Source organism: Nicrophorus vespilloides, unplaced genomic scaffold, assembly GCF_001412225.1.
Source record: "Nicrophorus vespilloides isolate i.1.1-1 unplaced genomic scaffold, Nicve_v1.0, whole genome shotgun sequence".
NCBI classification, from domain to species: Eukaryota; Metazoa; Arthropoda; class Insecta; order Coleoptera; family Silphidae; genus Nicrophorus; species Nicrophorus vespilloides.
The window spans coordinates 130,054-142,591 of NW_017100101.1; the positions used below are offsets into that span (position 1 = coordinate 130,054).

The 12,538-nt window shown below is 33.6% G+C and overlaps 1 protein-coding gene across 3 annotated transcripts; it reads right to left on the bottom strand.

Moving 5' to 3' along the window:
- Window positions 1-8,267: 8,267 nt before the first annotated feature.
- LOC108568095 lies at window positions 8,268-9,903 on the bottom strand. 3 transcript variants are annotated; one of them, XM_017929015.1, is made up of 3 exons: window positions 9,599-9,903; window positions 9,150-9,502; window positions 8,268-8,882 (listed from the first exon to the last, which is right to left on the bottom strand). In XM_017929015.1, the coding sequence occupies exons 2-3, from the start codon at window positions 9,275-9,277 to the stop codon at window positions 8,291-8,293; spliced, it is 720 nt and encodes a 239-aa protein (XP_017784504.1). In that variant the 5' UTR covers window positions 9,278-9,502; window positions 9,599-9,903; the 3' UTR covers window positions 8,268-8,290. The 3 variants fall into 3 exon arrangements, with proteins under 3 accessions (XP_017784504.1, XP_017784503.1, XP_017784505.1); XM_017929014.1 differs by having other exon boundaries at window positions 9,150-9,505; XM_017929016.1 differs by lacking the exon at window positions 9,599-9,903 and having other exon boundaries at window positions 9,150-9,549.
- Window positions 9,904-12,538: the final 2,635 nt, after the last annotated feature.

Below are 12,538 nucleotides of genomic sequence, written 5' to 3' on the forward strand. Positions count from 1 at the left end.
TCTACTTGAACGAATTTATGGTACGAGCTTTTCTTGGGAGGGATGACAAATAACAATGATTTTGTTATCATGATTGCGTTTCTTAATTTATTCACATTCAACAATAAAAAATTGTCTTACATATTTAGAAATGAATAATGTTAGGTTGTGTAGCATATTTGATAATATAGTTAAACATCTGGAATGGGTGACCTTTTACAAATGCAAACGAAATTATTGGCGATTTAGATTACAGGCTATTCATTAGAGAAATGGTTTAACACTACAAACATTCTCTTTGATAAAAAAAGGACACTATGGTCGATAGACGATTAGAAGAAAACCCTCTTAAAAATTAATTTAATTGAATAACTGCCGTATTAAAAATATTGATCTAAATTTATCAATCAATGAAATTGAATATTTTTTTTCTTTAATTTTGATTAATTATAATAATTATTTAAAGTTCTAGAAAATTAATTGTCTTATAAAAAATAAGTCTAAAGAAGAAGAAAGAAGAAATTACTGAAAATAATTGATTTTAGTTTACGTCTATTTCCATGCATAATTGTTTGTTGATAATTAAATGTTTTATTGTGATTTACCTAAGTTCACTAGGGATTTCCTTTTGATACGATCTCGTAGATAAATTACTTGGCTACCAGAGCCCGTCGTAAGTATAAAGAATTTCCATCCGGTGCAAAGCGTACGGCGATATTCGACGCGAGACGCGCGGTGACATCGACGCTCGATCAAGCGACGAACCCGAATTTGTTTTGCGCGAAAACCTCTTTTCACGTCCAAAAAAACCGAATACAAATATGCGAAAGCGGATTGCGCACAATTTTCTTCGCTTATAATTAAAGTATTGACGAAAATAAATGGATTTTTCTGTAGATATTTGTTGTTGCAGGTGTGCGCTTTTCAATGCCGAATAATGCGCGCACATATACACACAAACACACATATATTACTCAGTTTTCGTCTATAGAAGTAGAAAAAGGAATAGACGAGGACAGATAGCTTTTTTTCTATGCTAGAAAATGAAAAACATCCCTTCGAATTCTCTGCGTCCTTTTCTAATTGTTGTTCTCTCGCTATTTCCATCTCGCTTTGTCGATGCTTTTCGAACCATTTTTCTCGGAGTTCTTGGAAATGGTACGCCGGTTCCTCTCCTTCCCTCCCCCTCGCGTCTCCATCATCCTCATCCATACTCCTCCACCTCTTCTTCTTCTTCGTCATCATCGATGGTCTAAATGCATTGTGTCTACGATCCTCTCCTCGCCCCGGCCTCTTCAACATCACATCATCATCATCATCGTTCGAACATCAGCATGATCTTCCGTCCCGCTCTCTTCTCGTCCATTCCTTTCACGTTTTCCCAAATAGCCGCTCGTTTATTATCATTTTCGGACGTTAACGACTTTTGGAATTTTCTCTATTAACTAACATTGTCACAAATGGCCCTCCGACTATTAATATCCGAACTGTGGACAAAAAATGCGGACCGACTTGGATTTCACACAGAAACTTACATTCACACACACACACATAAACAGAAAGATACAATTGTAATGGGAAAACGTTTAATTTGCGTCTGTCTCTCTCTTATTCTATTCGGTTTCAGTTTCACATTTTCAATGCATGAAAAATGAGGTTTCACTTTAACAATGCAACTTTGAATATCTCGCATGTGATTCATGTTTTTCGAGCAGTATTAATTCCAATTGAACTTTTTGCAACTAATCGATTTTATTGCTTGCTTATATCAATTAAATTACATCAGATATAAAATTATATCGATGTAATGATATACGAAAACACATTTTTAATCATATTGAAGGTAATCTGTAATGTTTGAATGATTTCCTCGTAAAATTATTTACGAAACGACAGATTTGCATAGACAATTTTATTGTTTAGTTTATAAAATAAGTAATCACTAATCGGCGATTTATTTACAAATTACGAGTAAGAAGAAAAAAATATCTAATTTGAATATTTTTAATTGTTATATTTAATTAATATCATTTATCAAAGAAGTAAATAAAATATTTGTATATCAATGGTTTTTTATCAAATTTTCTATATTTATTTGTTATTTTTTTAATGAAATTACAATTGTATTACTTTTAACTCTTTTTATGTCACTATTTAAATTATAAAGAGATGCGAAATAAACCTAAATACTTGTTGGTACTTTAATATTATCTTTATATTGTATACAACATGTTTTTTTTTGCAATTGGAAGCACCAAGTGAATATAAAACTACATTCAAATAATACTTATCAAATTGTACGGCAGAATATCATGAACTATTATTATATATTTGAAAATTACTATGTTTTTAATCTACATCACTATAGTTCGCTTATTATATTATTTAAATCTAAAATTGCCTAATTACAAAGTAATACATATCTTTTTAATATAAAATATTGCTAAAAATAATAAACAAATTATAGGTAACTTAATTTTAATCCAAAAAGAAAAGAAAATCTTTTATTTTAATTATATTCAAGTAACAAAGGGTTAATATCTATTTTCTTTTCGATGTGTTGATATAGACATATCTAAATTAAAAAACCTCATTTACATTGTTTCTTGATGTTTATCTTACAATTTTTATAATGACATGCGAATGTAAAATTTTAACATTTAGTAATGTATGTTCCATAGCAATATATTTAATATATTGTTTTTAAGTGTCGATAGAGTTGCCTATAAAACGTGATTCGATATTAACGCCATCTTAATCGAACCAATACTTTTAAGTAGTTGTCAGTATCATGAAAATCTGATACGAAAGGTCGTTGGTACGATTTCCAAAAACCAACAAAAATTTGTGGGGGCCAAAAAGAGGTAGAAATAGGGCCAAAGAGATTATATTAAAAACAAAATGTAGTTGTCGTATTATTTACTATTTAGCATTTCTGTTCATAGATCAAGAGAATGCATATTAACTATTTCATAAATATCCCCAATAAAACGGTATTTTCTAACCGCCTGAAAACCCAATATTTCAATACGCCCTTTCCATGGACCACTTGAATTCTTTAATAGATGTTTCAATGTGCATAAAGAATGAAAGGTGAGGATAAATTTCCGCACGCAAAACTGCGGTGCACTCATGAAAGACATCATCAATACAATGCGTATTTAGAGTAAAACGTATGTAAATTTTGGGGAAAAGAAGGGAGACGAAGCACGCGCTCTAATTTCTCACGGTCTATTACGTAATGTACGGTCACGTAATTCATGTATCGGTTACCTGCTGTCCGCTTGACCGTCGGACAATTGACTCTCCGAGCGCGCAATTCACCTATGATTTACATCCGTGCGGATTTATTTCTAAATAAGTTAAGTGGAGAAGAGGGGAATCCTTAAGAATGGGGACCGATTTCGATTCAATATCTTTGGATCTTTTATGAGCAGCGGTCAATGTTGACCGAATTTAGAAGAATTTAGTGTGTAATTTCCGCAAGGGCTACTTTTTCGCCCTAAATTAATTTGCATAAATACCTCTGCACAATGCACGAGAGAAGATGCACAAAGAGCTGCATGAATCGAGGAAATATTGCTTTTTTGTGTGCGAAGAGAATTGATATGGAAATATTACTTTCTGTAACGGATATTATAATATTTACTCCCTTATATGGTAATTTATTTTGTACAATTCAGATGGGAAATTGGTTCTGGCCCATCCCATTTATTAATAATACACACAACGTAACGAATTTCGTTAACATTCACTTCCTTCCTGGACATTTTGCAGAATATTATAAGTGGCGCGATTTCATGCTTTCAAATTGATGAATAATTCAATAAATATATTTACAAAAAATGTATAGAATTTTAGATAAAAATTCATCAAAACAATTAATTATTTTTCAGATAGGTACCGTAAGAGGGCTGAAGAAGGGATGTAAACATTAAAAAAAACGGTATAGGCAACCAACTGCCAAAATTGCATAGACAGATGCGTTTCTCTTCCAGTTAAACAGATTCGAATCGATTCTTTTACACAATTCTTTTCTGCAATTCCCTTCAATTCGTATAATTTTAGTGTTTTTAATGAGAGACATGAGAATCGAAGAAATAAAAAAAATGCGCATATGTTGTTCGTGGAAGTACGAAAGCAATGCAATTAAAAACGAATGAAAGCAAGAGTGGATTGTAATTTGGCAGGTGAAGCAGAATCGCCTCGCCGGAAATTCCTGGCCGATTTCCGGAGTTCGGCATTCCGCCATCTAAAAAAAAGCGATAGTAGACAGACGATGGAACAAGTCTGTTTGAGTCAGAATTTCAAATTATACTGTTAATTAACTATACACAACTTGAGTCCTTTTAAAATGTAAATTAAAATTGTTTTGTTAATTTTATTGCTTCAATTTAAAGTTTGTGATTTCATTATGTAAATAGGATAAACAGAGTTGATGTCGAGTATATGAATTGGTAATTGTAACAATGGAGGATATAAAAGAGGACTTTAAAGAGCGTGTTTAAAAAGTTATTTTCGTGTTGTCGTTCGTGAATGCTGCGGTGGGAATGATTAATGCGTGCGTGTGAGGTTTCTGTTTCGGATTCGAAGTCGCGTTGCGTGCGTTCGAACAACAGGTTGTGCTGGATTGTTGTTTGTTGTTGTTTAGGTATGTTTTTCTGGTGCTGCTGTTGTTGTTTGTGTCGCGCCCTTTTGGCCTGTATTCGAAGGAAAGTGTAGGTTAAGTGTAAGGCAGAAGGAGACCCTCGGAAAGAAAAAAAAAGGTTAGAAATCCCCCGCGACCCATTCATACCCATCAGCGAAGATACGACGCGCCGCGTTCTCTTTCTCTCTCTTTCACTCCGAACTCATTCACAAGTCTGAGGAGGAAGGATCTTTCCTCCTCGGGGCGTCGTCGCCGTCTCCTTTCCACCTTATTCCACCCTCGCATTCTCTCGCTTCCTTTCTTCGCGTTTATACACACTCACTCTTTCGTTCCGACGCGGAAATAAACCGGAGGGATAGAAAGAGAAAATAGGTTGAGTTTTGAACAAGAGGAAAAAGCGAGATGAGAGAGAAGAACTCTCCTATAAAGTTCAAGTATGTCATATAATATATAGATATAAGAAGGGCTCCGATTCCGGGATATCCTCTCACTTAGCCGTCGACGCCGCAACTTCTGCACCTCTCCCGCTCGACTTGGGATAGGTCCTGGTTCCAAATCCTTCTTCCATCCTTTCACCATTTGAGTTACTGTTTGTTTACCCCTTTTTAACCACTTAACACTACAACCTCCTACTTACAAAGTATTACGTAACAGCGACAACTTTCTTTTTTATCAACAATTTAATACTTAACAAGTAATCTATGTTAATTATTAAGTTGTTGATAAAAATTGAAAGATGAATGAGATAAACATTACACTGTTTACATTCTATGTTGGGAATATGATATTCAGTAGTAGTATACTGTACGAATTGATACAAAGTTATTGAGCAAAATAAAATTATTATTGTATTTATTTTTAGTTAATATAATGTCTAAAACATTTTTAAACTTTTATTTTTATCAACAATTAATATAAAATTTTAAATGATTTTAACAGATTGTAATTCAATATTTTTTTATCATTGATTAATTGAATAAAACAATGTTATATTAAAAATATTTATTATAGTGCTTATTTTAGATTAGATTAGACCTCAATGGATTTTTAATTTTCTATTGAATGAAAGTATTGATGAATTCTTGTATATTTTTCTTTAATTCCATTAACTATACTTCTATTTCTTCTAATCTAGTGGATGATATGACAGGTATGTCAAGAAACTTAACCTAAAATAATTACATAACATAAACTAAACTGAAGTAACTTTAACTTAATGTAACATAAAATCCAATAAACATATTATATATAATTTAATATAAAAACGGTCTTATCAAAATAACATCAATTAACGTCTTAACACCGAAAGATGAAAATTCGTGAAGTACCTTTTCTACATCAGTAATGGTCGGATGTAGCATATTTAGTTAATTTCTATCTTAAATATGCATATGCTGCCAACTGTTAGTGTAACAAGTAAAAGTTACCAGTATGCATATCGTTAATGCAAGTTTTGTATGACACAAATTACATTTTAATTAATTAATTCTGGTGTAATTGAAAGATATTAAGGTTGTTTGTATAATTCTATAAGTTCTTATATATTATATATTTTGTTATATTTGTAAGTGACTAAAGTAGGTTGAAACTCACAGGGAGAATCCAGCTAAATTACTTTAAGTTGTTATATCATTATGTATATTGTGTGTTAAGTATGTAGGATTTCTGTAGGGCAAAGTCTTAATGAATTGTTTCCTACTTTTGTGCGAATGAGACACTTACTCCAGAAAGGATGGAATTCTCGTAAAGTTTTATTGTGAAAGGTCTGGGGCGTAAATAAATACAAAACTCTCGCTTTCTCGTCGGGTCGACGGATGCGGCGTCGGTTGCTGCTGCAGTGGGAGTTCAAAAATACGACGCCGCCTATCGCAACATCTGACGACTTCGCGGATTATTTTCCGTACCACCATTCCCTACATCCGCGAAAAAAATACCCCATCTTTCGGATAATATAAACAATAACAACAATATGAGGAGAATATTCGGGCCTCACGCGACGACCTCTCTTCACTATCCGTCGCCGCAGAAGAGGTGGAGTTGTTTATGTGCGCGCTTGCTCTATTATTTCTCTCTCTTTCCAGCACACAATCTATGTGTACATAAACACATATATGTGTATATGTATATAGAGAAAATGAGAAGCGAACGTTCAGTACACCAAAGCGCTCTCGAGTTTCGCGGTTAACCTTGACCTCGGCCACAGATCCGTGGCCCCATTCTTTTGCTCTCGCTTTCTCCCTCCTTTACTCGTCCACTCTCACTCTTTCTGTTCCACTCTCGCGGGCGGCCGGATTCCACCACAAAAACAACACTCACTTTCAACGAAAACCATTCATACGTGAAGAATTCTTAATTTTCGTTACAGAATCTCGATCACCGAATTCTATGCGCAATTCTCTCTTTATGTTTAAAAAAAAATTGCAAGAAAAAAAACACAATTATCCAATAAGAATTTAATTTATATACACAAAGTGTGGATGATAAATCAAATTTATTTAAATATACGTATATGTATTGTAAATTCAAATAATCTTCACTGAAAAATTTAAAACATAATTATCTTTCGTAGATTTGCGCAAACTGCTTGCAATTAATTTATTTATAGACTACTTTTTCTTTGCTTGCTTCATAAATAAAATAATGTAATTAATTTATTTTAATATTAATCCACATGTCTATAGTGTTTTCATACCTTCAATCTATAATTTCTTTATTTCATAATTTAGGTTATATTTGTCTTTCCATATTTATTTTGACATTAAATCCTTTTTAATTTAATCTAGTTTATTCTACAAATACACTTATTTAAAATGAATATGTTTAGGGAAATTATTTCACTATTTACCTATCTTCTCAAGAAAATTTAATTAATTAATTAAGTCAGAAATGTAATTTGCTTAATAATTATTTGACAAATTGTGAAATTTTAATGACAATGACAGATAACCTATAAGAAAAAAATACATCACATTATCGAAATTGTTATATAATGTCATTGAAAAAGTGATGGAGACGCAAGATATCACCGGAGCTGGCAATATAAATCATACAATAAAAACGTAACTTTTTCATCCACTTATGAACGCTCAGTGTAAGCGCGAGATTAATATTTTTATTATTCTAATTACGGACGTGTATCGCATCGGTAATCGGCTTAGGACTGCGTTTTCACTAGGGGGAGGAATGTTGTGTTTTCTTTTTTTTTGCCTCGGTGTGTGTTTTGTTCGTTGTTACTTCTGTTGCTTTCGCTGAGGGGATTCCCCCGTCGAGGCGGCTGCGGCGTTGACAAATGACGCATCTGTGGGAATTATCATTGATAAGCGGGCGCTGAGTCCTGCGGCACGCGACGACCCGACCCTTTTTCCCTTTTCCGCCCACGTCTGCACCGCTGACCTACACCAAACCAGAAAAAAAGAAGAGAAGAACGCACCCAAAAAAAAATTAACCCTGAATCAAACGTGTTCAGATAGAGTCACCACAACGTGCATCGAATCAATCAACCCCATCTATATCAATTAGCAGTTGGTAATTTGTAAACGTAAGTTTTATTATAATTACAATATTTGAATACAATATATAATAATTTAAGCATTTATAACAATTAATAAATAATATTAATATTATTATATAAAAAAGCGGATATAATTGGAATAATTTCAGTTATCATTCGCGCGGAAGTAACGCCAACTTTTGACAGACGATCTCGAATTCCTTGTTATCCTTGCCATTATCGTCATCTTCATGTTCATCCACCAAATTCTGGAATCGTTCCCTATAGTCCTCGCAACTGCTCTCGTCCTCCTCGTAACTCGAAGTGACGTCCACCCTGATCACCTGTATACTCTGAGGACTCTGTGGTTTGGAAAGCGCAAATCTAACTCCTTTGGATTTCCGCTTCTTCTGCGGCCTTTCCTTCTCCATTGCCTCCTCTACCTCGTGGAAATCGGCAGCGGCAAGTATGAGTTGCGCAACATCGTAGTCGATCTCCTCCTCAGTCTCATCATTCACATCTTGCAGCTCTGAGGGGCTTTTATCATTATTATTAATCTCAAGCAAAGGTTCCTCTGAATCCTCAAACACTTCTGGTACCGCCGGTTTCGATTTATGTTTGAATTTCGCGCGCTTCTGCGCCCACCTCGCCAGCGAAGTGCCAGTGTTCAACGCAGGCACTCCCCTAGGAAATTCAATCTTCGTTACCGATAAATTAGGTTTATCAACATTCCTACGGTAAGGCTTCTCAAATCGAAATGAATAACTGAAAATTAAATAAGAATAATAATAATAATAAACTAGCTTTTATAACTATTGACATTTTAAACGTCAAAATATATTATTAATTAAATTATAGTTAAGTTTTTCAAATACTTATTTAAGTAATTTTTTTTAAGTTAAAGATAAACTTTTGACATATATGAATATCCCATCAGTTGACGTACTGTCAAAATCAATATCATTAATTACAAACTTATTTCGATTACAATAATTATGATTGTGACAATGAGTTTATTGTTGTTGTGTTCACCTGTTGCAGTATTTACTGGTGGTGTAGGTGGAATACTCGTCCAGTTCACAGTTGCGTTTGGCGATCTGCTGCTGCTGATGATGATGGCAATGTCGGCGTTCCTCGAGCTCGATTTTGGTCCCTTTCATGTCTGCGAATGTGCGAAGGTCACCGGCTCGTCCGTTCCTATTCCGCTCTCTTCTCGTTCTTAACCTCCTCCTCCTCCTCCTCCTTCGCCTCGTTTCTGGCCCGTATGCAAAGGCTCCACAAATTTCAGATTCCGCGAACGCGGCTCTGACTAGGCTGCATTCCGAGGAATCATCATAGTTCCGAAAATTTCTATTTCATTTCCTCGAAGACGAAAAATAAAACGACTACTGCAAACAAAGGAAATAAGCAGACAACAGAAGGACGGCAATTATTTGAAGGTAAAATTAATTAATGTTTCTAATTCTGAAGGAAGATCTCACCTTTTTCGAATGTGCGCTAAATGAATCTCGGTGTGTAAACGATGCGCTCGCATTTCGCGGCGCTTGGAAACTGGTGCGCGTTTCGCCGCCTCCGCAACTACGCGATGCTCCGGCCGCCCCCCGTTTCACCTCTTTCTCCTCCTCTTCATCGCCCTTCAATCGTGCCGCACGCGAAATGCCCTCATATTTCATATACACGGCGATTTTTATCCGACCCTAAACGATCCCAATTAGAGCGTAATTACATCAATCTCGTTCATTTGGTTGCCTATACATATGCAATCAAATTACCTATATATCTTACATAACACATTACCCATTTCATCATACTACTAAATACAAGTATTTCTTAACAAAAGAAGTAAGGAGATAAGATACATGCATATTATGTTTTTTTAATTTTTTTATATAAAAAATCCATAAGAGAATCTATGTTTCTTACTGATTCTCCAATAAGTATTAATAGGTTTGTTTTGTAAGTATTTTTATTAATCTTAAAATAAAAATGATACAATCATTTTTATTAATGGAAGAAGAATGTAAAAGCAACGTTAATACAAAAATATTATTTTTGGTGGATGCGCCAGGCTATTTTTTTTATCTTGTAAATGAAATGACAGGATATCATTTATATTACGACAAATTACTCTAAAATATGTTTACGAAATGATACTTTTGTTGTTTTTACTATTTTATTTAATTATTACAGTAATGCATCACGCAATTAAAAGTTTATTTATAAAATTGTTTACTAATTCTTTTCTATGCTTAAATTAATTATGTATTTATTTAACTTTTGAATATAGAAAATGTAACTAATTTATGAAATTATTGTTTCTGAAATATATTCTGATGAATGCGCCGGGTAAATAAACGCACTTTATATTCAAAGAGTAAATTCAAATTTCTCAAAAATATAACAAAATAATATAAATTTGATCTTTTACTTGATATTATACAAGATTTTAGTTTAAAGTTAGTTTGATCACCATGTATATACTGCATTGCAGGCAGAAAACAAATAAATCGGTGGCGGCGAAAACGTGTAGGAGAAAAAGAGAAAAAAAATATAAGAAAAAAATTGAGCGAAAGGCGAACGAACATATGAAAAACGGCAAGAATCGCGTGCGCCCGAGGATATGTGTGTGTGTTTGTATATGTGTGCGCGCAGCGCCGATTTGCAGTTGATTTCCTGCGAGCTTTCAGGTGTCTATCAAGTTTCAGCACGAAACAAGGCTACACTTATCGCAAAAAAACTTTACATTAATTTCCTGCCACGAAATACATAAATATGATACGACTGGATCGTAACTAGATTCGGTGTAAAGAGGTCAATGTTAATTTTAGTTACTTAATTTAGAATATAAAATGTGAGAAGCATATACAGTATGAAGTTGTCAAAAGTTAATTACGTTTTAAATTTATTCATGATTGTGGTTTATTTAATTAAACATGTAATTTATTACTTAATTACAATATGTATTATTTGTTTAAATGATGTACAGTAGAACCTCGCTCAACGAGCATAATTCGTTCCAGAATTTTAGGATTTTTACTCGTATAGTGAAATAATCGTTAAGTGAAACATTTTTCCCATATAAACTAATGTAAAATATGATAATACGTTCCACACCGGAAAAAATGTTGTTCGTTCGTTAAGTATGTATTTGTATAACAAAAATAATTAAATTTGTTTCCTTGGCAACTCGTAATATATGGTGTTTATTCATTATAAATCTAGTGAGTACCTAAAATTGATGGCAAAAACAAAACAGTAACCATTTCCGTTATAATAAATATATTCTGTAATGAAGATATTGTCGATGTAACGGAACAAAAGCTTAATTCGGGCCGTTTAAAGGCGAACATTAAACTAATTTGGATGGGTTTTGTTTTTGTTGTTTTTTTCTTCTTCTTCTTGGGGTGCACGAAACCGGAAGTCGTCGGATATTTAAACGCTCGCAAAACGAAAGCCCAATTAATGCACGTTCATACATTCGGGAAATGAAGGGAATTGCGTGTCCCATAAATCCGACGGTGAAAACGCCACGAAATTAATCCCGTCCTATATAAGCAAAAATTACTACTTTTCTCTTTTTTTTCTTCTTTCTTCTTCAACGAAACGCGAAAACCACGAGATTTATGAGCCATCGGCAATGTTACATGTGCATGCGAAAAGAATGAAAAGAAAAACGTACAGTGCGTGTAAATTATAGTCATCGACTTCTCAACTATTTTATTTATCGCTACTCCTACAAGTCGAAACGTTTCTTAACGTATACAAACAAATATTTGCAGAACTGTCGTTAAATAAATCAAATTTAATGATACAAATTCATATAAAAATATACAACTTATTTTTATTATATTTTTTTTTATATAGAAAAAAAAAATACTATTTAGAATACAATAAAATGAAGCATTTTGTGGTACCATTTGGAAACTTCTCATCCACAACCTTTTGATAAACACTAATATTTTTGATACTATCTTGTTAGACATAATGATTGCTCAATTGATTTTGTTTTGTCGCTGATTTATTTCAGTAACTTGTTTCGGCCTACTTTCATTTTTGTTTCGGTCTTATTTTGGTTTTGTTTCTATATCATTTCGACCTTGTTTTACTTTAGTTTCGGACTTAACTTAGCTAATTTTTGATTATTTTCGCCTTGTTATAATTATATAATTATGTTTATATAATGTTCTTGTTGTGGTATTGTGGCCGATTTGATTTCCAATTTAAGTATCGAAGACACTTAACCGACGACGTTCATTGTTCGGTTTTGTATTTTCGTTTAGTTGTTGCGGCAACAATGCGTAACAGCCGCCAATCGACACGCGGTTCATTACTCAAATGGCCAATAAATAAAAACACACCGGCGTTCATACATCATGCACGTTGTTATGGTAACCAATGGCAACCGACGCCGCCGCCACCGC